Here is a 26,490-nt window from a genome sequence, read left to right as displayed (position 1 = left end):
AATGACAGACAAACAAACAGAAAATTGGTTCCAAGAAGGACAAACTGTCTGTCAACCGTGGGTGAGCATCCCTTCCTGGGTGTGCCCAGCAATCAGCCAGGTTTTTGGTCTCTGCTTCAATGGACAAGGGCTGACCTCGCAGGAAGAGATATGGGCATAATCAGTTTTCTCGCCAGTGGTGCACAACCTCACTTTGACATGACTGCTGGGCTAATAACACAGGTCTCCCAGTAGCAGAGAAATATCAGATTTTCCCATCACTCACTGCGCATAAACACGTTTTTGCTTTTCCCCTCAAAAACTAAAATTGAAACAAAACAACAACTGTGCATGCACCACTGAGTTTCGCCAAAAGTATTTTTTTCTGATTTCGCATTTGCACGCTTATGACAAATACTTTGAAGGTTACAATTCAAAATTTTCTTCTGCAAATACTTTGGTAAAACTGATGGCCCAGGAAGGAGAACCTTGTTACTCTTTAGCGCCCGATCACGTAATGGTCAGATACAGTGACCCAAGCAACCAGTTTCCCAGTATCATTCTATGGTCAGAATTGAGTTTTCCTTTTCTTATGATAAGATAGATATTTCACCAGAGAAATACAGAAAGTTTTAAATATAGAAAAATGAAAGTAGTTTCAATAATACAAAAAACTTTAACAGTACACCCTTAGTAATAAAAATTCAAATGCAAAGTAATTGGCATCAACACCCAGATCCACGGAATATCTAGATCTCTCTTCCTGGACATTTCATGAGCCATACAATCATGCAACTCTGAATATTTTACTCTTTTTTTTTTGCCCCAGATGTCAGGGACTTCCTGTAATTCCTATCTGCTACTTCCTAATATCTATCCAATATCTAGTTTGGTATCCTGTGGTCACCTTTTTCAGGGTCCTTCACCACCACCGTTTTTCCCCACATATGCTATTACTTCCTAGGAAGAGAAGGGTTTTCACCAATGCTGTCCAGCTAGCCTGCTCTTGCCAGGCAATGGCCTACCTTGAAGCTTTCTCTTGAACCTCTGCTTCATGTAAGCTCACTGACTGACTCATTTTCTAGGGCATTATTTCCAGCTTAATATTACACAGGGAAGATCTGCAAATCTCATTCATTTTAAGTGTTAATAGCTGAGAAGAATACGTTCGTTACCCCAAACACACAGGCCCTAGGAGATTTGCATTTTAATAGAGGACAATTCCATCATACCTCAAAGAAATGAAATATCTTTAGTGGTGGAATTTCAAGCGTCACTGATACCAGTGGAGGAGACACGTAGGGTGAAAACACTTATCATCAAACCATAACACTTGAGATGACCATCTTTGTCACCTAGAGTTAAGCTTAATCTGAATAGAAGCCACATTCAGGTTTGAGCAAGATTAAAAGCAGAACTAAATTTAAAGCAAAACTCTAAGCTGTTGAACAATGCCATTTCTTAATGGGCTGCATTATTTGCTCTCAGCGTCTTCTCTTTGCAAGGTGGTGTTCTTACAATATGTGGCTCTTCTCAAGTTCATTATGTCTTCACCAAGACTGCGTTAAGGTTCCCCTCAACTTTGTGAAACTTTAGGTAGACTTCTTCCTGGCTTTAGACTCCTGGTCTCCTTTTTCTTAGGGCATTTACTTTAGAAAACTTGTAAATTCTACAATTTACAGAAATTCTAAGTTTACAAGTCTTATAAATTGAATTGTAAATTCTTTCTCTGCTCCTTTGAGATATAAATCTTTTTTTTTGGTGAGGAGGATTGCTGCTGACCTAACATCTGTGCCAATCTTCCTCTTTGTATGTGGGATGCCACCAAAGCATGGCTTGATGAGAGGTGTGTAGATCCACACCCAGGATCTGCACCAGCAAACTCTGAGCCGAAGGAGAGCACGTGAACTTAACCGCTAAACCACCAGGCAGGCCCTGAGACATAAATCTTTTTAAAAACCTCTTTCCAGTTTTACAATCCAGGAAAGTCTTTCTCAAGGATCTATCTAGGAGCCATCCTTCGAAATGTAATCATCAAGAAATATAGTACTTTTATCTCCCAGTCTCTATGGGAGAGTGGGAGCCTAACTCCCTTGGGTACCTTGCTCCAAATTATAAAACTACCCTCTTATCACGAAGATAGGAGAAAGTGTACTTTTCTTTTGAGTAAGGCCAACTAGCAAACACAGATGGCTTACAATCCCTCCACCCCATTCCAGCTCTTAAAAACCCTCCTGCTTTTTGTGTCAGTGGAATTGAATTCAGAATGAGTTCAAATCTCTCTCTCCTATTGGCAGTAACCTTGAATAAAGTCTTTCTTGCCTATTTAACTTTGTCCAACACAATTTTTGCTTTGGCAGTCTGTACATGGACAGATTTAAGTACCTATATCTAATTTGTGTACATTGCCCCAAGATTCGTTCATGAAAGAAACATTCTGAACATAATGTAAGGAAAGAAAGTAAGTATAATACCTTTTGTTTTCACGTCAATGGCAGTTTCCTTCTCAGTTTTCTTTTTGACATCTTCTTTTTCTGGTAGTAAAATGAGAGAATTAGAAGCCTCTCTGTTTAATTCTTATATATTTCAGGGCACACATAACTGCCGTTAAGACATGCCGTTCACCTTGTATAGAATAATCATGAATCAGAGCCATAAGCCATGTCAAATATGAGTGTACCAGCACCTTTGTAACAGAATAATGGCTTTGGTGTGCTTTCTCTTCAGGATGGGAGCAAATTTTTGCTAAGGTCCAAAAAAATCTTTCATGACAGTGAACACATTGAATGGCTTTATTAATTATGGTAGAATTCCATAGTTTTTCTAAGGGATCTTAAAAGGAATATATTGAATGTTTCCTAGGCTATCAGGCCTCTGCAATCATGTCAGAAGCTAGAAATTTCTGAGGCTCACTTGGAACTTCAGATGCGCTGTTTGGAACCAACCCACCATAAAGAACAAAAAATAGCAACCAATCAACTAGGGGTTTTTTTGTATACATTAAATAATTTGCTCTTTTGATAGACATTTTTTATTAAACTGAATGAATTGAACAGCAATCATCATATTCACATACAGAGTCAGTAAAGGACTGCCTTAGAGAGAATTAAGCACCAGTCTCAAGAAAGGAAAAAATAATCAGTAACAATTTTTTAAAATTTTTCAGCCTTGAATTTTCTTTTTAGAAATTTATAAATATCCACTTTATTTGGAATATTTATAAATCCCAAGAGTGATAATAGAATAACAATAAAATTATTAAGGGAATTTCTTTTCTAGAAAACAATAGCTTTACCAGTAACGTTATAAATGGGTAACAACTGATCTATGTTTTTAAATTCCTTACCTTTCTTTTTGGTTTCAGAGGTCACATTCTTCTCATCTTTCTTCTTTTCCTCTTCTTTTTCTAAAGAAGAAATTTAAAACACTTGCTTTAGGAAAAGTTAGTACAAAAGGAAAGCCAAGATTAAAATGAGGGATTATCGTTGAGTCGATTCTGCCTCCAGATAGTTTTGTGACTTTGAGCAAGTGATTTAATCTCACTAAGCCTTATTTTCCTCATTTGTAAAATAATAGTACTTCTCTCAAAGTTAGATAATGTTTACAAAGCACTGTACACAGTGCCTGGCTCACAGTAAACGCATAAAATTGTAGATTGCTAACATTGTTTACTAATAACGAACAAGTTTGAGCTTTCTGAATCAAACAATTGTTTGCCCAGTGCCTAGAGTAAGATGTTAATATGTGAAATTAAAATATAATTTCTGAGGAAAGATACTACAGGTAAGCTAAAAGAATTATTTTTTATTTTCTTTTTATGTGTTCAGTTTCATCACAAATAATGCAGTAGGTCATTAACGACATCTATTTTGACTTGACTGTTTTTCAAATCTGCCTCTTGTCAACAGGCATTTGGAGCCTGGTGACATTTGTCTGGCAGTGTACTGGGGACATAACTGCCACTGCCCTTTCTGAGTGGTTGTATCATTTAGGGTGCTCAGACTATCTTTGCACCCAGAGGTTGCGGTAAGTCTGGATGCCACAGAGAGGACTTTGTGGTGCCTGTAGAAATCTTCTTCATGGAAGATTTCTGTTTCAGAGATCTGAGAAAGCTGTGGTCTAAGGGGCAGAGGGAACCCCAAGTACTGTCCAGCCATAGCCACGAAACACTTGGACATTCCGGGATGTTTTTCTGGTAAGTGTATTCATTTCAAATAGCAAAGTCATGTAACAGTCCAGAGTTGTTGAAATGGAATTTTCAGTGCTTTTAGTTTGAGGCAGTTAAAAGTACGGTTAACGTTAGAAATTGACTGAGTTTTATCTTCAGTTAGTAGTGCTATTATCTTATATTTGAAATACCTTTCTCTTTGTCATTTGTCTCTGGTCTCATGTATGGATGCCAAGCACACAAAGATTTTCATTGGCCAGAACTATTATGAGATTGTTACTTTGCTGAAGAAATTCAACGTGTAGTTCTAGTAAGAATGCTTACGTTGGCTACTAATAACTGCATCTTATTAAATATAGGAATTAATTCATCCCCTTAGGTATAGAAATTTTTTACCTACAAGATCAAAGACAACACTTTCTTTCAGTGTTAGAAGTATGATTTCTAAAGAACCCCTTTTTATGAGTCCTAGAGAAGAGTTAGTGTCTTAGGGAGAAATACATTCACACTCTGTCTAAATGTGTCTAAAGTGTACCATTACAGCACATCCAATCAGAAGTAGAAAGTCAAGAAGTCAAATTTTGATAGTTTCAGAGTTAGAAATAAGCCAACTGAATTTCACTTTGCCTTTTCCTAAAGGTTTATACATATTAAATATGCAAATCATATTTAAAATTCTGAACAGAGATACTTTTGATTTAAGTACCATTAATTTCAGCTTCTCTGGGAGAAATTTTATGTAGCAGAACATTTTCCATCCTATCTAAATAAAGGCATATGTCAGACAATTGAATGGCATTTGCTAAACATCGCCTTCTGATGTCATGCACCAGAAAAGGACTTAATTAAAATACAGACTACTTGTAAAGATTTCTTAGCCCATATCAAAAATCAGTGCCATAGTCATGATAAGATCACAACTCTATCTAAGTCTCTGAGTCTTGTAATGTAGGTGAATAAATATTTCACTTAAAAGTTCATGCCAATTAGTCAACCTTATACTGAACTTCAGAATGAAAGATATTTGACACCATAGAATAGAAGACATTCTTTTCATTTTTTTTTTAAAGAGAATGCTCTTGTGTGATAAATTCTACCCTTTAAATTAATATAGCTAGGATTTTATTGTGGTGATACAGTATTCTTGCCTGAGTTCAGATTGAATTAATGCTTCCATTACACACTCTGCCTGCGATTATGGCCATACGCTGAGAGAGTCATGAATAAGAGCAGAAGTCCACAAAAAGCAGGAATAAATAATGTACTTTAATAGCATTTTTATGAATTAGACCTTTAAGCTGTCATTATGGGACTGACTTTATTCATGGTGAAATCATTTAAAACATCAACTTTTGAAGAGTCTGCATTTCTTCAAGTACTATTGTCTCAATTCTATAGGTGATATGGCAGCAGTGGAATGAGGGTTTTCATTTATACAAGACACAACAATTTAATGATATCCTACTTGGATGTAAAAGTAACCCATGTTTCTTCTACAAAAACTCTCCTCCCCCTGACTTTTGTCTCTCAACAGTCTATAATACACCTCCCTTTCCACCCCACTCTGCACCCGCATATCCGATTTCCTCTCTTCTGATTTGTTTGCTATTTTGTTTGTAACAGCTAAAGAAGAGATAGAAGATTTAGTACCACTAGCTTTCAGGGGTTCACAATTAAGTGTGTCTATGGAACGTGAATTATCAGCATATTGCCTTTCTCAGGCAAGTATCACAAGCCCTGAAATGATGTCTTTATCTGGATCACAGGAAAGGCTGGTTGAGAGAGAAATCCTCTCCACAATGAGCAGCTCTGAGCCACAAATATGTTATTAGCTTCTGCATAAATTAACATCAGATGAAAGAAAAATTAAATGACTTACTTTCTACTTTCTAAGCCCTTACAATGGGCTTTTCTCTTGCTTTTAAACGTTCTTATGTCATCTCAAAGCCAGAGAATGCACAATAGTTAATTATAACGGTAAAAGCTTTCTAAGACTTCTGTTCCTAGCAAAACAAATGCAAATGTTTCATTTTTATCTTATGTTTTCTTCCTTCCCTCTTTGCCCTCCTAGTGCAGAGACTATCCAGATTTTACATGTCCAATGGATGCTTTTCTTCTACCTTCTATGGTCAGGATTGATGTATTCTCCGTCCCAGGGAAGTAAATAAGGATGTGTGATGTGTTTCTTTTATAACAATGCATTCGACATACCTCATCACTGTCACCTTGTTTCTCTAGAGTGACAGAAGTTGGCTTGGAACCCCACTCCCTACCCACGATCATGGAAAATTTCACATAAGCAGATAAGTTCCATTACGCCAGTGGTTATTCGAGTTCTCTGTCATTATCTCCAGAGGGGCATGATGCAAGAGAGAAAGCATGGGTGCTAGCAGTGGTGACCTTGGTCTGAATACTGTCTCTGACCCTTTCTGGTTGTGTGACATTAGGCAATGTGCTGTGACACACTGAATTTCATTTTCCTCAGTTGAAAAATGAGATTAATAAAATGTACCCTGCTGGCTTGTTATGAGGAATGGAGAAACAGCTAAAGTGCCCGGACCAGAGTGGATGTTCAAAAAATAATGACAGCAACGACTGACTATTACTAGATTTTAGAAACAATAAAAATCTGACCACAGATACTCTTCCACAATTTTTCTAGGTGTGGCATTCATTGAACTATTTGAGTAAATGCACATTAATTCTTATTTTTCTGTACTGAGGGAGGCTATATCTGGAATACTTTGTATTGAGAAACTTTAGGAAAAAAGGACATACGAGGAATTAACATGTTGTGAAGGGGCCCTGTATTGGAATGAAGGAGAAGTGGATTCCAGTCTGAGTTTTGCTGTAATTAGTAGCCGCTGCCTTATGCAACTGTGAGTAAATCCTCTGTTTCAACATAACAGGAGGGGAAGGAGTAGAGTGTACTTAAGCTCCTCTTCACTCATTTATTCCTTCATTCTCCAAATGAAGTAAGCATCATCTTGCATTTATTTCCTAATTTTGCCGGGAACAGACAACTTAAAAAGTTGTAGAGTTGTAAATAGCTATTGCACGTCCTCTGACTTGGCTATAGCTTAAAAAATTTCAAAGCAAGGAAAGTCCACTTTTAAGGTTTAAAAATTAATATGTATATATAAATACGTATATATGTGCACGTAATGTCAGGTCTAAATAAGGATCAGAAAAGAAATAGATCTTGGTCTAAAGGATTAGAATATGAGAGGATGGGAGGTGACACTGCTTTTTAAAAAGTGAAAGAAGAGTAAACCTTTCTGAACGGGTAACATATAAAAAGACAACAACAAATTCACAACCAGCAATTCCATAGCATCTTTCAGTGACTCCCCAGAGAATTTTACATCTATAATTTTTGTTCACTTAAATAAACAAATGTTTATTTAGCCTTAATGACAACCCCCCTGTCAGAGTGTAGGGTTGTAAAAGACTTCTTCCAGGAACTCTGGGTATGGGAATAAGAAGTGAGAAAGATTACAATTCCAATAAGGATTTAGGGACATTAAGGGTGGAATCTAAGGGAGCCAGCAGAGAGGCCTAAACTCAAGAGCGCCAAGTGAAGGCGTGAAAGCTCCTCCTGGGGGAAATGGTATGTGGGGCCCGATTCTGAACTGAGTGTGGAAGTGTTACTATGAATGCCAGCTGAAGGACCTGAGGCACAGAGTGCCCGCTCATGTCCTGTGGATACAGGGTGAGAACTCTTAGCGATGAGGCACGATTCAGGAAGCAAAGGTCCCACTCCGGATCTTATCAGTGTAAATTCAAACTTTTTCAGGACTCTACTACAGACAGTGCTCCTTTAAGCTTCAAAAGACTGTGGAGAAGTGATCTCAGGAATTACTTTATATGGTCAGAGCAAGGCAATAAAATGTATTTAGCTTTGGTTGGAACCACACTAATTTCAAGGTGGTGGGAAATAGAATAAAGCACGTGACCTTCCACGCAGTAACATCTACTTGGTCCTCAGGCAAAAGTCTACACATCCTATAACCTGTGAGAACATGGGCTCCTGAAAGATGAGTCACTTGCCCAACTTCACAAACACACAGATGACAGAACAAGGATTCGGAACTAAAGATGACCACAAACCCTGTTCTTTCCCCTGCAACCTGGAAAATGTAGCACGAGGTAGACTTATTCTACCAAAAACTCGGGAACTTGCTGAGGTATGGACAGAAACGGAGTGCCGACTGCCATGTCACTGTTGTGAAACTCATCTTTCAGCTCTCTCACAGCCACAGTCCTCTGATGTGGTGACAATTTTTTTCTGTTTCTGAATTTAGTATGCAAAGGGGATTGCAAAGAGAAAGATTATTTGATACATTTCAAACAGCAAAAAGTTTCTTATGCTAATTAAACTTAATATTTAATATGGATGAGGTAGATTTCTCCCAAGCCTCTAAAAATGATAAAAGTTTCTCAGATAAGTGATTACATTACTTTTGAATGGGTTACATTTATACAGAGGAAGGTTGCCACATCTATTCTTTTTCACTTTTCTATATAGGTGGGAAACAGTATAGGCAACCTCAGTGTTCATGTGTGAGTGTAAAAGAGAGAGAGGCACACTGATGTTTATTTTTCCTCTCAGTGCTTTTACATTTCGGAAAGCAAATGCTCAATTAAAGTTTATTGACGTTTATTCAAGTGAGACTCTCTCCATCCACACACACTCGTCTCTGGGTGGCTCCATGTAGCACAATAGCATTTTCCTTTTTGTTTTCCTAGGGGTTTATTTTGTTTTGTTTGTTTTATTTTTTTGATGCTGCTGCCATTTAGAGATTTTTTTGAAAACTCTTCTAACACTTTTAAAGTTTATTTTTAATGCAGAATCATTGCTGGCTTAAGATCTCTTATTGTATACTTTTCTAATGTGTCTTTCTGCAAGGGCAAGGAAAACATAAATATAAGATTCTTTTCTAATAGCTTCTCATTTTCAATATCACATTATTTGCATAAGATTACTTTTTCCATATTTTTATCTATATGCTTTTTCTACATTTGTAGAAATGGATTGCAGTTGGAAATGGATTGCAAAATCACTTCATTGCATTTAAAATGTCAAGAATGGCTAGAAACATCATAAAATTGAGCCTTTCCCTTCTGTGACTGACTTATTGATACTTAGAGAAAAAGTTAGTTTTCAGTCAAAATAAAAATATAAATTAAAGTACCATTTCAAAGAAACTGCTATTTTTATAACAGATCCTTGAGAATTTATAGCTTGACTTACTAATTAAATTAGACTCAATAGTTATTTTAAAATATAATTTGACTTCAAAATTACCAAAAGTTATTGGTATATTGAGCACATTTATATGTCTGATTCTCAATTGAAGCCTTTCAATTTTTAAAAATATGCCTGAAGGGTATCAACATTTAAAAAGGAAATAGTGCCCATTGAAAGAGTACAACTTTTTAAGCTGTAATAGTTTTAATATATTGAATTTAGGTTTGTTTTAACTAATAGACTATACGAATTTCATCATCTTTCATGGATTACATCAAACTAGTAACAAAGTTTTGATCTTCTTCCTAAAATAAGTCTATTCTAGGAGACTAAAAAGTTTTTACACAAAGTCCTCACCTAATTGAAGCAAGCGTTCCCTCACCCTTTACTATATGAACGATTGCCAAACTCTTCCCTCCATTTGGCTAAAACAGACCTGGCTTTAAAGATGTAGTCACTTTTCTCATCAGTTCTAGAGAGGCAGAATAATACCATTTGGAATTGTAATAAGCTTGTATAATAGAAAGAAACATTTAGGTCAAGCTGACACAAGTAGCAAATAAATGTTTTATAAAGAAAAATTGGTACTTGTAAACTAGAGCTTTAGAGGGACCCATTTTTTTCTTATAAATTGCTTTATGAGAAAAATTTGCTGGCACAAGAGCGTTCCAATCAGAATTCCATAATGAGAAAGCTATTAATAGATCATGTTCACTCAGATTCACAAACCTTCTCACCCCTAACTTCCTCGTTGGTCTAAATGCAGGGAAGAAACTACTTCTTGATACCAGCATAAAAGTTATGAGCGAGCTCTGACCCAGGAAGCTGGTCCTCAGCAACAGGTGTTTTCTTCACTGCTCCCTGCTTCTTGGGATCTCCAGAGTAAAAACTTACTGCTCCTGGACAGTTGAATCAGATGGACGCCCCTAGCTATATTGCCAGATGTGTAGGGGAAGAAAAACAAAACTTCTTTCCCTCGTATATAGGTCAATGGGTAAAAGTTAATGATTGTCACAAGAAGTCTTTTTAATAATCAACAACGGGAAATCAAAACCAAATAATGAGAGAAAAGTTCTAAGTTCAGAGATGTCAGCTTTCATGAAATATATTCAATGTCTACTAAAATGTATTTATATTTCACGATCCGTAGGAAACTCATTTCTTTCCATTTTTCTTTTCCTTTTTCCTGACATTTCCGCTTATTTGTTGTTGGGTTTCTGTTTTTAAACATTTACTTATCAGTTGTTAAGACTTATCTACTTTTCCATGATACTAAGCTGAATCACACTTGTTTAACATATTAACTCAGATATAGCTGTGTTACCGCATGCCCAGACCTAGCACAGTGCTGCAGTCAAAAGAAACAAGAATCCAAGAAGATTTGAAGACAAATTTAAATCTTTACTGAAGTCTCTCAAATAGCTAATGTTGTATACCCCAAAGCAAAACATTCTAAAGATTCTCTCCTTTACCCAAGCTTCTCAGCCCACCCTCATCACAGCTGCTCCCCAAAACCCTTGACGCTCCCAAAAGCAGACTAAAAACACTCCAGCCCATGTTGGCTCTCCTATTCCCTTCTCTTGACCTCTTCTCTCACTATCCAGATCTGATATTTTCTTCTGGGGAGTAGCCCTTTCTGTTAGAACATGAATTAATTTAATTCCATGGGTTCCTTCCAATTCTTCTGCTCACTCAGTATATCCTGAGCGGAACACAAACATTCAGGAGCTGACGAGGTAAATCTAGAATATTCCTCAGAATTTAAGGTGGGGGAGAAAAGCTGTGAATACCTATATTAATATGTTTCCCCATCACACATGTAAGTAATAATTTTTTAAAAGTCTTTTACAAACCATTGAAAAGTGAAAGATGAATAACGTCTGTACTTTATAGTACCGTACCAAAGTTAATTCCTTAGTCTTGGTTAGGTGAACCATGGTTATGTGAACTGTTACCATTAGAGGAAGCTTCTAGAAGAGTGTAAAAGAACTTTCTGCATTTTCTTTACAACTCTTCTGTGGATCTAAAATCTTTTCAAAATGAGAAGTTTAAAATGACAACAGAATATTGGAAGGATTTTAGGACTCTGAAATAGAGGACTCATTTTCCCTTGGAAGTATTGATCAGCCCACTGGGTAACACAAAGGAAATGAAATAAATGTGCGGAGGGAAAAAGAATAAATGAAATAAGGGCCTTGAGCATGATAAAATTTTGAAGATAGAACAGACGTTTGAGATCATCTGTTTCAAAAATATCACTTTGCAGGTGAGGAAACTGAGTCTCTGACAGGTTAAGAAACTAATATAAATCTCACAATTGGACCTCTCGTTCAGACTGCTGACTCCTATACCCTCATTTATATGTGGCAGAGAGATAATTTAGAGGCAGGAGCAGGACACCACGATCTTCCAACTGACAAATCTGAAGGTCCGTGGTCAGTCTTCGTGCTATCCATCTCTCTGGAGCTCTTGGTCCTGTTGTGCCCTTTCTTCCTTCATATCCTCTCATCTTTGGCTTCTAGTCTGTTTTTGGATGGTGTTTTTGATGGTTAATTTTATATGTCAACTTGGCTAGGCTGTGGTTACAGTTGTTTGGTCAAAGACCAGTCTAGTTGTTGCAGGGAAGGTATTTTCTAGATGAGATTAGCATTTAAATCAGTAGAATTTGAGTAAAGCAGTTACCCTCCCTATGCAAGCAAGTCTCATCAAACCAGTTGAAGGCCTTAAGAGAAAAGGCCAAGGTCCCCAAGGAAGAAGGAATTCTGCCCTCAGATTCTGCCTTCAGGCTGCCTTTGGATTTGAGAATACAGCATCAGCTGTTCCCTGGATCTCCAATCTGCCAGCACTCCCTGCATGTTTCTGACCTGTCAGCCCCTACAGTCACATGATCCTTAAGCCCTCAGCCCAGTGTCTGTGTGTGTGTGTATGTGTGTGTGCGCGCATGCGTGCGCACACACACATGCATCCTGTTGGTTCTGTTTCTCTGGAGAACCCTGACTAAAACAACGTTGTTCCCCACATTTCTCTTCCAGGGCGAACTCTATGCACTAGACAATCTCACTCACAGCCGTGGTTATTTGCGCTTCAGTTGTGTTCAGACCTAAGCTTTACTATGACACAGGGTGTTGTAAGATCACTTATTCCTTGGGAGCTTGATAAGTGTTACTGGGAGCACAAAAGTTTCTGTGATCAAAAAAATAAGGGAATCACTGAGTTCAAAAAATTAAACAGATTTTTTTGGAGAAGAAAATTTCTTGGATCTCATAGCATACTAGTGTACATTGTGATGTCCAGGAAGGAAATGTAACATATTATGCTAACCAAAAATATTTTGTCATGAAATTTTTTTTCCACAAAGAATATCACAGAACTAGAGTTCCCCATAACAAACTTCAGGAAATGCTGTGCTAAGGTTAAACTTATGACTCCAATATCTGTATCTCCCTCATTTATAAACTCCAGACTCCTATATTTGGGTTTTTTTTGTAAACTGCAGACTCCTATATTTGGTTGTCAACTGGGGCTGACCACTAGAGTGAATTGAGCTCAACGTGCTGCCCAACATGTGGCAGTCTTCATTTTCTCTCCAGGCCCAGTCTCCACCCTGATCTTTATGGATTGTGTTAACCAAGCCTCTGCCTTCTGGATTTGGGTTATTTTGGCTCATGGGAGCAACATCAAGAGATAATAGAGCAGAAAAAAAAGAGAGAGATGGGCATTTATTCTCCAAGTCCCTTCCTGGTTCACTGAGAATGTTATACACATCATTTGTAGTGTCGATGGTGTTTTCCCCTACTGAAGGACATAGCTCTGATTGGGTGTCTCTCTCCTAGAATTACAATGCTTCTGGGTTATAAACCACTCCATTCTCCTGCCCCTTCAGGCCTAGGGCTGATAAAGATTTCCTGTTTTGCTAGCTCTGGGGTGCTTTACCATAACTCTGCTCAAGCCTTTATAAATACTACATTCATTAATCACTCATTTGAGTGTGCCAGGGACCCTGATACTCTCAGCAAGCCCAAAACCGAACTCATTGTCATCTTCCAAAATCAAGTTCTTATTTGTAATGCCATTCATTTACCCAGGTCAGATAAGACTTTAGCAATTACGCTCAGCCCTAACGCCTAATTGCTAGTCTAAGACAATGGAAATAGACTGAGCCTGGGTATGAGACACCTGGCTTCCAGTTTCAATTATACCACTGTTAGAGCTGTGTTATTGTAGGCAATTTACTTGATTTGTCTGATCGTCTCTATACAATGATGTAAATCATATTCATTGCTTGGAGTTGTTTGGAGGGTTAAATGTGATTGTTTAAAAGAAAAGTAGCAGAATTCTTCCCCATGAGCAGTAGTCTAATAGGAGGCTTCTTATTTGTCTTGTCTCCAAACGCCCAAGCCCCACCTCTCACCCATCCATTCTTTCTATAGCTGACATGACAATCTAAGATGCAAATCTAATCATTCCACTCCTCTTCTCAATTGCTTTAGCAGGCTCCTGCAGTCTGTGAGGAGGAGTAAAAGCTTTAGTTGTGCACATAAAACCCTTCAGGATATCACCCCAGTCCTGTATTAAGAAATTATAGTTTCCCCGTATACTGACTAATGTCTTTTATGCAATTACCTTTTTATCTTCTATAGATACAAATAAAAAGCTATCATAAAAATTAATGGTTTACTATACATATAAAAGAAATTTCCTGATAGAAAAATGATAATGATGACATTAGCGACTAAGGGTTGAGTACCTAATTGTGATAGAAAATGTGCTAAGTTTTTATATACATTATCTCATTCAGTCATCTTAGCAGCTTTCTAAGTGAAATAGGTACAAAAAGTAGTTTGGTTTATATATTTTACCAAAATTTATAACTACAGGTCAATCCCATTAAAAATCTCTGAAAGATATGAGTTTATTTCACACAATACAAAGGAAAATATTATATTGGCCTGAAGTTCAATAAAATTTATTGTGTCACAGAGTTAATGGAATAAGAACTGGGGCCAAATTTCTATTTTATTATTTTACGCTCTTTTCTCAGGATATATCTCACTGAAGAGCTAAGGTGATAAAGTTCTCAGTTTAATAGAATTGTAAATAAAACATTACTAGCTCCTGTAGAACATTGTCCTCTGATGCATCCCATGGTAAGAAATTATCTTATAATAAGTTTCTCATAATACTCATTTCTCCTCTATACAAATCCTACCAACTGACTCTTTATGGCCCAATGCGAGTCTTGTGATTTCATTGCATAGCCTTTCCTCGCTCATATCTCATCTCCCTCCTAACTTTTACAGCCTTTATGATCTGTACAACTCACTTTTGTACTTCAGTAAATAATGCTTCATAGCATTATCCATTACAGAGGGGCATGCCTGGTTGCCCAACAAGTTTGACATCTCTATCTAGGCTATGACCATAGCTTACATATCTACGGTAGCTATGTAACCACTATGTAAAGCCATAGAATCTTCACTCTGCTCTTAAAACAGCTTATCACCAACCTACCAGCCTGAAAAAAACAAGCTTGAAATCTCTGGGTGAAAGCAGAGAGGGACTTAAGAGACCATTTGAGTTCAGGCCCCACTGTTTACAGGTAAAGAAATGGAGGCCCAAGAAGTCAATTGATTTGTCAAAAATTATACAACTGATAAGTGTCAAAGCTGAGATGGGAAGCTGAGTCCTTGGTCTTCTCTCTAGAGTTCTCTTGCCTACATATAGGTAACGGCATTTATAATATTATTTACAACTGCAATACAGTTAGTACCAATTCTATATTTATTCAAGAAGATATTAGTTGTACAGTATTTATTCACCTCACTATATCTGGCTTCATTCATGCAAATTGTGTTTGTAACAAAATATTAAAAGTAATTTAAGTGTAAGATATAGACTTAATTAGGGGTTACTTAACTTCTTCCTTCCACATCTTTGCTACAATAGACAAGTTGTGGCAATTTTACACTTAATGGAGCAATTAGATGTGAGTAGAAGTTTCAATCCTTCAGAGATGAATGGCAATAAAAAACATGGTGTTTAGTGGGATGTCTGTGTTGAGTGGGAGAAAGAAAAAAATCTTCTGGCATTATTGATTAAAAAATAATGGAATCATATATAGTAATTCTACTTATTCAAAGATTTTTTTTTTAAGATTTTATTTTTCCTTTTTTTCTCTCAAAGACCCCTGGCACATATTTGTGTATTTTTAGTTGTAGGTCCTTCTAGTTGTGGCATGTGGGATGCCTCCTCAGCATGGCTCGATGAGCGCTGCCATGTCTGCTACCCAGGATTCGAACCGACGAAACACTGGGCCTGCAGTGGAACACTCGAACTTAACCACTCAGCCACGGGGCTGGCCCCTTATTCAAAGATTTTATGAAGCAACTCTTTTTGGTGATTGGGGAGGGGATGGAAAATGTTACCCAAAGTTGTGTTGTTTAATCACTGAGGATTCTGTCTGAGAGCAATAAGGGACTAATCCCTCCCGAGAAATAGAGCTCTGACAAACTGTTGATGCTAAAAGAGCTCTCATGTTAAGGGGTAAAACCAACTGTAATGTTACTATAATAAGGTAGCATTGGGGGCGGGAGCTCACATAGATGTGAGCTCTCACAAATCTGCTCCATTTGGGGTGTGAATGGGTAGCGACAGTGGCTCTTTGTCTTTGCATGTGCAGGTCTTCCAGCCCCAGTGAGAGTTCCCAATAGACGAGGAAATTAATTCTGTCACAAAATTTAACACTTTTTTGAAAGATCATGAGAATTAATATTATAGTTAAGTTAGGTCCATATTTAAGTTAGTTCCAGTTAGTTATGTTCATAATTAAATGCAAGTTGACAACAAGTGATCAGAATGATGACATGAGGTAGTTGTTATATAAGATCTTCTAATGCTCTTGTAGCCAGTTTTCTCTGGCCAATCATATTCTAAAAAATATAGTCAAAGGAAATAATTGATTAAATGTACAATTAGTCTCTTTATATCCAAAGATTCAAAGTGACAGAGATTTTTATTATGATGTACAAAGAGTGTGATGTGGGGAGAGGAGTGAAATTCTAGAAAGGCAAGACATGACTTCAAGGCATTAGATAGTGGTCTGAGATATGAAGTGTACCAATACTTCGCAGAACCAAGTGACTGCTGGGAGAAAGTTACTTTTGTCAAGTGCTTCGAAGCACAGATGAAGCTTTTTTTTTTTTTTTAAAGATGTTATTTTTTCCTTTTTCTCCCCAAAGCGCCCTGGTACATAGTTGTATAGTCTTCGTTGTGGGTCCTTCTAGTTGTGGCATGTGGGACACTGCCTCAGCGTGGCTTGATGAACAGTGTCATGTCCGCGCCCAGGATTCGAACCAACGAAACACTGGGCCGCCTACAGCGGAGCGCGCGAACTTAACCACTCGGCCACGGGGCCAGCCCCCACAGATGAAGCTTTTAAGGGCTTCACAGACCTGCAGAGTGCTTTCACCCAGAACAAGGTCCACGAGTTTTTTAGATTTCTACTGATAAAAATCCTGAATTGTCTCCAATCTCCTAGGAGTAAAGTTAATAATCCAGTCTTTATATAAGCTCTACTTTTTCTAAAATGCAAAATACATTTAAGCCCCTCATTTTGACTTTTTATAACTGTGTTCCTCAAATCAAATAGCACACTTTAATGCCCCATGTAAGTCCCTTTTTACAAAATGCCATTTTCTTGCAACTTGGTCCTAAGGAAGTTCTAGACTAAAATAGTGCATCAAGAGGATGGTGCATAATCAGCCTCACTAAAGAAAGCTTGATTAATACTAAATATGTCCTAGTTTCTAATCAATTATGTTAATGAAGTCACAGGCAGCACATCTGTAACCCTGACAAAGCCCCTGATCTCAGCATCACCTGATAACCCGAGCTCCTTGGGAAGCTGCTCAGTGCCAGCATCTTGAGTGCCAGCCTCCTCAGTGCAGCCTCCTCAGTGCAGCATCCTCAGTGCAAAGATGCTGCCTCTCTGCAAAGTAAGAGTGGTACTCACAAAAGCCTTGTCATCCTGGAACATTATGTATTCCCTTAAACACTGTACTGGGTTCCAGGATGAAATGTCAAATTAAATAGCTCTCCAAATATGACAACAGATCCTAAGTGTCTCACTTAAATGACACATCCTTTTCCAAGTGACATACTGATAGGCAAAACATTTGCTACTTGGTGTTTTATGAACCTCTGTTAGGAGATAAGTCGGAGTCAAACACTTCAATACTCTGACTATCCAAATCTGCCTCAATTTGGGGAATTGGAGTCCCTTGATTTATGTCCACCTCGCAACAACAGAATTAGAATCTGGTGAAACTTCAGGTGACACTATTATTTATAGGCTGTCATTTGTCCTGCGAACATTTGGGCAGTGAGATAGTCACTTGTCAGTTTTGTGTCAAATTATCTCAAGTCACATAAGCTATTACAGTCCAAATGCCAAAAGAAATAGACCTTTGATCTCTCTCTCTCTTTTTTCGATCTGGGTCCTATAAATTTTTTCTAAATCATTTGCTTACTAGCCAGGTAAATGATACAAAAGAGTAGACAGCGGAGATTACTCAGGGTTTTTGTTTGTTTCTTACCTTCAGTAGGAACTCAGTTATATTTGAGTTCAGTTAAGAAAATTGTTTAAATATTTAATCCTGTCAATTATAAGCATGTACAGAGAATATGATGCAAGTTGGGAATTTATACTGTTAGAGAAATCGTATATAATAGAAAGGAAAAAGGCAAAGTCATTGATTACTTAAAAAGAAATATTTAAACAATTGTATGAGTTAAACACTTAAGCTTCTTTACTAATATGTTAGTGAAGCTTAGAGGCTACCGAGTGCTATTGATTGAATTGTGCCCCCTCCAAACCCATGTGTTGAAGTTCAAACCCCCATGTGACTGTACTGCAGACAGGGTCTTTGGGAGGTGATTAAGCTTAAATGAGATCATAATTGTGATGCCCTAATCTCATAGAACTGGTGCCCTTCTAAGATGAGGAAGGGACACCACAGTTTTCTCTCTGACATATGAGGACATAGCAAGAAGGTGGCCATATGCAAGCCAGAAAGTGGGCTCTCACCAGAACCTGACCTTGTTGGCACCCTGAACTCAGACTCCTATATTCCAGAACTGGGAGGAAATAAATTTATGTTGTTTAAGCCACCTGGTCTGTGATATTTTGTCATGGAGCAAAATATTTTGGTAGCCTGAGCCAACTAAGACACTCAGGTGGATCAGGAATTTAAGAAATTATTATATCAAGAGGAAATTGTCTTCACATAATTGTCACACACATAAACGATGTCTGGTGCCAAGTGAGTGAATGGGTGAAGCAGAGATGTGGAAGTTGATGGAAATAGTAAGAAGCTCCCCAAATCCAAGACGACCACATTCAAAAATCAATGAATAAAAAACCTGTGCAGGCCAAATATAATGTTTGTAGCTGAATTGGGTGGGAGACGAAAGTTTCAAATCCTGGACTAGATTATGAACTGTTCTCTAAATAGTCAAGAAGTATTGTTGGTTTGGAGTCTTGGAGCGAGACTTTACGCGAACTTTACCTTGTCATCTAAAGACCAAACAAATTAGTTTTTTTAGATTGGAATTAATACAGTACTGACTTACAAATTGTGTGGTATTTTTATTTAAAATTTGCAACTGCTAATTCATTCAATTTGTGTAGCTGGCCAAATCAAAATATTTTGCATACTATATAATAGGTTGTTACAATTTACAAGTATAATGTAACCTTTCCCCCCATTCCCAATGGCATTTCCCTTGCTCTTTTGTGAGCCTTTCTAGAATGCTTAGGTACTTGGCTTGAAACTTTTTGCTTTTTCCCAAACAATTAGCAGTCAAAATTTCTCCATGAGTGGCATTCCAGTCATTCTGAAGGACCTTTGGCCATTTACAAGTCATTCAGGTGACTAATATGAAATTAAAAGCATTTTTAGCAACATCCAATTGCTCTTCACCTGCCTCCTGAATCATCTGGGGATTTGCTGCTCAAATGTGATCCTGGAGCAGCGACATCAGCAATACTTGAGAGCTTGGTAAAAATGCAGAACCTCAGGCCCTTCCTCAAACCTACTGAATCATAATCTGCATTTTCACAAGATCCCCAGGTGATTTGTGTTCATATTAAATTTTGAGAAGCATCACAAGGGTACTCTTGACTGACATCACATGATGTTTCCATCACAGAACTGCGTGAGATCTAAATGACAAAACCTCATGTCTTCATTTTCCAAAACTTGCTGACATCTCAGAAAACTGAGCAGAGGGTCCTCAAACTCCAGTGTCAGCAAAGTATTTTAGTAGAAAGAACCCGGAGCACAGAATTAGAAATCCAGGGCTAGAATCCCAGTCCTGCTATTTACTAATTTCACAGAAATACATAAACTCGAAGTCTGTATTTATTCATCGACGATAGTAATGTTTACTTTACAGAGTTTTGGGATATCAAATGTAAAATGCATATAGGTAAAACAAACGTAATATTCTAAATAAATGTGAGTTGAAGAGAGCATAACCACAGGCATGACTTGGTCAGGATCTGTACAAACAAGTGCATACTAGTTTTATAAAGAACTTATAAGCTGTCGTACCCACATACAAACACATATATGCTGGTGTTAGAACACAACCTTAGGAAAACTTCACCTGCCCAGCTACTCAAGTCCTTCTTCAGCTATTGACTATGTGAAACATAAATGTATGGCCAAAAGGATTGTTGCGGTCTGTGGTCAATTGGACAATGCATCTCTCTCAAGACAATCAGATTTAATTAAAATACAAAAAGTAAGTGAAAGACTATTTGAAGTAGGCTACCAATTTCAGATGTTTAATGTAAAACAGTTGGCAGGATTTGTAAGATTTATTACACATAGATATAAACCAATGATTCTCAAAATTTAATGAGCACAAGAGTCAACTGAGGTGCTTGTTAAAAACATAGATTTTTCTTGTCTGAATTGTCAGAGAATCTGATTCACTAGGTCTAAGATGTGGCAGGAACATGCATTTTTTAAAAGCTTTGCAGTTGACTTTGATGCTGATGATCTATAACCAATTCTTCTGAAAAATTGTGTTAAGCCAACAAAATGTAGTCAAAGGCAAACTTCCTAAGTTCACCAATATCAAATCCAACAACCAAAACTGCAGTTATTACAGTTTTATTCTATCTTTAGGACACTTCTCTGTGGTAGGTAATATGAGTATCAATATTTTACTAATAAGCAACCTGAAAGTTTAGGTATCATATTTAATGTCACCCAGATAGAAAATGGCAGAACCAGAATTTGGACCCAGATCTGTGTGATTCTAGAGCACAGGCTGCTAATCACTATACTACATTCCAAGGCACAGGGTACCCACCAACTCTGTAATAAGTAATGATCAAGAGGGCCTGGGTCACCTTCATAGGAGAGGTTTGGAGGATACAATAAGTGAACAGAAATCCTCAGACATTTCTTCCTCATTATTGGAGATTCATCTGGGAATGGAGTTTGGGAGAGAGAAGCTAAGGTGTAGAGGAGGCAACAGGTTATATGAATGCATCATTCCTGATAAGAGCCGTATAATATTTCCTTGAGTTCCATGTGCCAATTTAGAGTGGTCCGCTTAGTAATTCTACCTGGATGTCCCATGGGAAACTCTCAGGTCCCAGTCTGAGCCCATTACCTTCCTGCTCCTCCTCACCAAACTTGTCCTATTTCAATGGTTTCCCATCTTAGTTCATGGCATCCCTGTCCACCTGGATACCTAATTCAGAAAGCCTGGAGTCATTCTAATTCCTTGTTCAACCTCTGCACCTATACCCATCACATACTTAGACCAATTGATTCTCTTTCCAAATATCTTTCTGATCCATCTGCTTTTCTCCATCCACTATACCACTGTTTAGTTCAGGCTTTGCAACTTCTTTGGACTATTCTTTTCCCAAGTGCCTGCAAACAATTTCATACTGCCAGTCTAGCTTAGCAGGACGACAGTCAAGTTAATCTTTATAAATGAACATGTCTATTCCATCAATCAGAAATTCTCCATCTTCTGTAGAAAAAAAATAAATATTGCATAGGAGAGACAGAAATATCTGTGCTTGCATATGTGCAAAATATCTCTGAAAGGTTACGCAGTAACTAACATTGGTAGCCTGGAAGGAGGAGAATTGGGTGGTTGGGAGAGAGGCCCAGGAGGGAGACTTTTTTCCCTACATCATTTTTGTAACTTTTAAATTTTGAACCATGTAAATTCATCAAAATTTTAAAAGAAAAAAATTCCTGAGCTGGGTGAAATAGCATGACGTCAAAGATTTGTAAAACAAACAAAAATACAATCAGAAAAAAAAAAGGAAGGAAGGAAGAAAAGAAGATAAGGGTTAGATGAGTAAGAACAGAAAATATTAATAAATGTATCTGCAGGCTGAGTATATTATGGGTTTATTTCACTATTCAATGTTTTATAGTTAAACTTTAAAGACAAAAATAAATCCCAAGCTTAGTATACAAGGTCCTTCATGCTCTGCACTCTGTATGCCTTTCTATCAGCTATCCCAAGCTCTCTCTACCCCTTCTTTCTTTTCTCCATGCTAAACTACTTCTCTGGTCTAAACTCCTTTCTTTCCATCTCCATGACTTTGCATATGCCAATCCTTTTATCAGTAATGCCCTTGCCTTCCTTACCTGCTTGTTGAACACCTATTCTTGGGACTTAAGCTTCTCAGTCACCTCTGCAGAGAGGCCTTTCCTGGGTTCCCCTCATCTATTCCAAACAGAGCTATGCTGTCCCTTACCTAGGCTTTCACACTACTCTGTACTGACTTATTTGCAGTTCTTATCGCATCGTGGTAATCAGCACACCTCTTGGAACCCAGCAACCAGGGCCCCTCTTGGAGGCTCTGCTTTACAGGGCTCTTCCGGGACCTCCTGTGGCTACACCCTGTCCTGGGTCTAGGAGTCTGTGGGGCCAACAGGGTGTCATCACCTGGAATCTTTTCTCTCGGACACTCCAGATCCTGGGACCTGGAATACATTTTCCCAATCAGCCCTTACTCTGAAGACAGTGGCCACATGGGCCTCTTCCTGAATAAATCCTCATAAGTGTGGTCACCCCTAGTCTGAAGGGGTGGCCAAAGCCAACAGATGGCTGTTGGACAGAGTGGATAGAACTTGGACAAGCAGGCTGGTGTCCACATGTGTACACAGAAGGTCTCTGTTAGAGAGGGTCAGAGCTGGGGGGTGGAAAGGTTCCTGTGATGATCTGGGGGACACCTACATTTTCACCTTTGCAAAACGTTAGAGATGTTCTTGGTTTTAATGACTTGTGTTTTATAGCAGGCTCCTCTTTAATGACTTTTAATTTTATGTCTGTATACTGAGTCTTGGTAGGGCAGGAACTATTTTCTATTAATCTCTGAATCCCTGGTACTTTGGACGTATCTGGCCTGATCCCATGGTTGAGATTTAATCAGTAGCAGTTGAAGGAATGAATGAGTGAAGACTTAAAGAAATGACTTTAAACTTCTAGCAAAATTGATTATGGTAACACTTCCTTCCTCTAATTTTGCTGATCTTGAAACATCATATTTTGAAGAATTTGTTGGTAGTAGTATTATTTTTATTTACACCGCTTATAAGTTGCCATATATACATACACACACACACAGATGTATATATATATACACATACCATTTCATCCTCACAATACTCTGTGAGATCAGTACTGTTCTTGTCCCATCTTAGAGATGAAAAAACTCATGGGCAGTGAATTTAAGTAACTTCCCAAATTTACACAGCTAGTAAGAGGTAGAACTGAGATTCAAACCCAGAAACTCTGGGACCAGACTCTTAAGACACTAAATTGATCAAGTTGTGGTAAAACTGCAAGAATTCTAAGGCATATCTTTGTCCATTTGTCTCTACACTTTCTGGCTTGATTTCCGGGGGATGAAGCTGGTCATCCTTCAGGAAGCTCATGGTCACCAAAATAGAATCTTAAGAGGAAATTCTTGGTTTTCTAAAAAGGGGCCAACTATAATTTCAGGAGAAGTAAAGTGAGTTTAGACACACTGAAACTATTTGAAAAAATATGGATTTTGTTGTTGTTGCTGTTATTATTTTGTTTTGTTTCTCTACATTCTATCTATAATAGAGAATATCTTTGGAAAAAATAAAATAAAATACTTGCCTTCAAGAGTAGGTGATGCCGGAGTAGGTCTGGAAGCTTGTTGTGTTGGTAATGGAGGTGGTATGGCTGGGCTTTGTCCTGTACACACAATGCAGGAGTAAGTATTGAATAAAAGGTATCAACAAATTTAATATCCACAACTAAAATAGCTAGATGTGTCCCCAACATGCATAATTCATAATCTGAAGTACAAATTCATATTATTATGCAATAGGAAATTGTTATTAGGCGAGATCTTTAAGTGGATACATACACTCAGTTATCTTCCCAGCCATTTCTGAACATATTACTTTTCATAGATATATATACAATGTTAAATATATCTACTGGACTTCATTAATGGAAAATCTACATGCAATCAAATAAAGCAATTTATTTTCAATGTGCACTTAAATTATGGAAACCAAAATCACAGGAGCTGAGAGGAATCCTAAGATATATAGAAAAATCACCATTTTTTTCATTTAACTAGCAATTCTCAAATGATATAATAGTGCAATAAAAGAAGGTTAAAATTCATAGGCCTTTTGATATTAAACAGGTACATTTTCTCCTGCCAAAATAAATGACCTGCAGTTAAGTAAATAATGAGCCAAAGGGAAAATATATTCAGTTTTATAGAACCTTGAAAGGCTCCCTCAAGTCTCTAGGCTTATTACGATCTGTATAAAAGCCCACAATTGTTTCCAAGTGCTTCCTTATCATATGCAATTTCTTTAATTAACCAAAACCATCCGGGCCACGAACTGTAAACATTAACTAACATATGATCCCATATGAAATGCTTGCAAAATGTTTTATCATTCATTTGCATTCCATAAACTCCTGCCATGTGCTTCTTTTTAATCCAGGAATCAACGTGGGCATATGCACCTTCTAAAATCTCACTGACAACTAGATATTATCAAATGTCAGCAGACCTGCCTGCTTACTGGAAGTTTTCCTTTTTTAGAATTCGTCAAAATTAGTTCACTCTGGCGAATTGTGGATTAGCAAGCGAAACGATCAGAGTTGCACACATTGCGTTCTGCAGCAGTGAGAAGAGGACAATGCCAGGCCCAGGCCCTCAGCCCAAGCAGAGGTTAAATTCCACTCAGTGCAGGATTTTCTTCTAGTTGTTACACCCATCCAGGTTGATTGTTGAGCATGTTCAAGAATGCATAAAAACAAAGCGTATCATTTCATAACATGCAGGCCGTATACTTAGAAAAATATCAATCCATATTATTATAAACTTTTTCCTCATGGCAGCAAAGATTTGATGGAAACATCATGCAACATGAAAGTTCCTTTTTCAGTGAGCAAAGAAAGGTAAGTTGGGGCACACTAAAAATAAGTGTGATCCACATTATTTTTCCCCAGCTAACATTTATTATAGTGCTTACTACATGCCTGAAACATTCCCAAACAGTTTTGATGTATTGTCATTCAATCTTCGTGAGATCCTTAGGGTGTAGGCATAATTTTCATTTTACGGTTTGAAAAGTGAGGTGAGCAGGGGTTCAGGCCTTTCAGCTCCTAAGAATTGGAGCTGGATTTCCATGTGGGCTCCAGATCTCAGACTGCCTAAGGCCAGCAAAGCATCATCTTATATAGTTGGGTCCAGGACTGCAGCTGGGGAGGAACAGAGGAGCGAAGCTTTCACTCTGAGTTTCCTTCGTCAATCAAAGAGATATATACCTGGAAAGATCCCTCCCCAAGTCTTTCTTGGGAGCTGTTCTTGAAAACATATTTCTAAGGTAAGATGGTATTTTATAGTTTTTAAAATCTAGGGATAATCTAGATTTAGGAAGGAGTCAACAAAATGACTAAAGCTTAAAACACAAGTAGTCATGAATATAAATAAATTGTTTCTAAATACTAAGGCTTTCAAAAATATCTTCATAGGATGGTGCCTGTCCAGTCTAAGCTGCTCTCTTCCCTGTCATATACTCCTGCGAACAGTAGTAAGTATATAATCATCTTTTATGGTTTTGATAAGGTCTTTAGGAATTTATTTTAAAATATATAAAATTCTTTCCATGGGGAATTATACATAATTTACACAATAAAGTATTCTTAGATTTACCTAGAGGAACTATAAAGTCATTATTTTATTTTTAAAAAATCTAATGAGCACTTATTATGTACAAGCACTGAAGAATAATTAAACACCAGCCCTACCTTCAAGAAGTTCCCAATATACTGGCTAAAACCTACTTATAGACAGATCATTATAATACAGTGTGATGATGGGAAATAATATACACAGAGGGAATGTTGGAAAAAGACTCCACGAGGAGATCAATTGTAATCTGCATTTAAAGGCCTAGGCAGGAGTGGGGAGGAAGGGATTCCGGGCAGAGAGTATCTGGTGAAAGAAAGCCCTTGATGCCAAAATATGTAGAACTATTAAAACACACAAACTAGTGCTTCTGCGCCAAAAGTACAATATCCAATTTATATCAGAAATTATCTACCGCTGTAATGAACTATATTACGTTCTCTAAAATCGCTGAGTGCGTCATTTTGAGGTGGTGGATGCAGTGGGGAAGTAAGACCACAAGAAAAAGAGAAAGAAAAGGCCAGATGGCTGCCTGCCTTTACAGTGACAGTGAGAGCTAGCCCTTGCAGGGGATTATTAGCTCAGGACAAGTTTTTGTTGTGCTAGGGGCACCAAAACAAATTCGGTGCAGCATACTTCAGCATCACTCATGACTTTAGTACTGACTTATGGACAGGTCTTCTTTTATGTTCAAATAATGTCAGAGAATCCTATTGAAATTAGAGAGCATTTTGCTATATGAATGGATATATTATATACCTTATGTATCATATATTAATATCATTAATTATTACTATTATATTAATAATAGAATTTGTAATGAAAGCAGTGTTGTTTAGTATAAAGTCTTCATGC

The 26,490-nt window shown here is 37.6% G+C and overlaps 1 protein-coding gene and 1 long non-coding RNA gene across 9 annotated transcripts in view; one reads left to right on the top strand and one right to left on the bottom strand.

Annotated features, from left to right (window-relative positions):
- TRDN (triadin) overlaps positions 1 to 26,490 on the bottom strand; it is a 390,616-nt gene that overhangs the window by 212,942 nt on the left and 151,184 nt on the right. Inside the window, exons 10-12 of the mRNA XM_046675186.1 lie at positions 23,592 to 23,669; positions 3,326 to 3,385; positions 2,454 to 2,513 (exon numbers count right to left, since the gene is read on the bottom strand). Of these exons, the coding sequence (XP_046531142.1) occupies positions 2,454 to 2,513; positions 3,326 to 3,385; positions 23,592 to 23,669 (198 nt within the window). The remainder of the gene's footprint in view (positions 1 to 2,453; positions 2,514 to 3,325; positions 3,386 to 23,591; positions 23,670 to 26,490) is intronic.
- LOC124246722 (uncharacterized) overlaps positions 3,995 to 26,490 on the top strand; it is a 37,425-nt gene continuing 14,929 nt past the window's right edge. For 3 of the 8 annotated variants that reach the window (XR_006890575.1, XR_006890568.1, XR_006890571.1), the window contains exons 1-5: positions 3,995 to 4,174; positions 6,219 to 8,334; positions 24,843 to 24,902; positions 25,188 to 25,330; positions 25,479 to 25,537. This is a non-coding gene — a long non-coding RNA (uncharacterized LOC124246722). The remainder of the gene's footprint in view (positions 4,175 to 6,218; positions 8,335 to 24,842; positions 24,903 to 25,187; positions 25,331 to 25,478; positions 25,538 to 26,490) is intronic. The other 5 variants (XR_006890572.1, XR_006890570.1, XR_006890573.1 and 2 more) reach the window with 5 other exon arrangements.

This window comes from Equus quagga, chromosome 11, assembly GCF_021613505.1.
Source record: "Equus quagga isolate Etosha38 chromosome 11, UCLA_HA_Equagga_1.0, whole genome shotgun sequence".
In the NCBI taxonomy this organism is placed as follows: Eukaryota; Metazoa; Chordata; class Mammalia; order Perissodactyla; family Equidae; genus Equus; species Equus quagga.
Note: the sequence above shows the minus strand (reverse complement) of the source record. Positions and strands in the feature narration are given on the sequence as shown.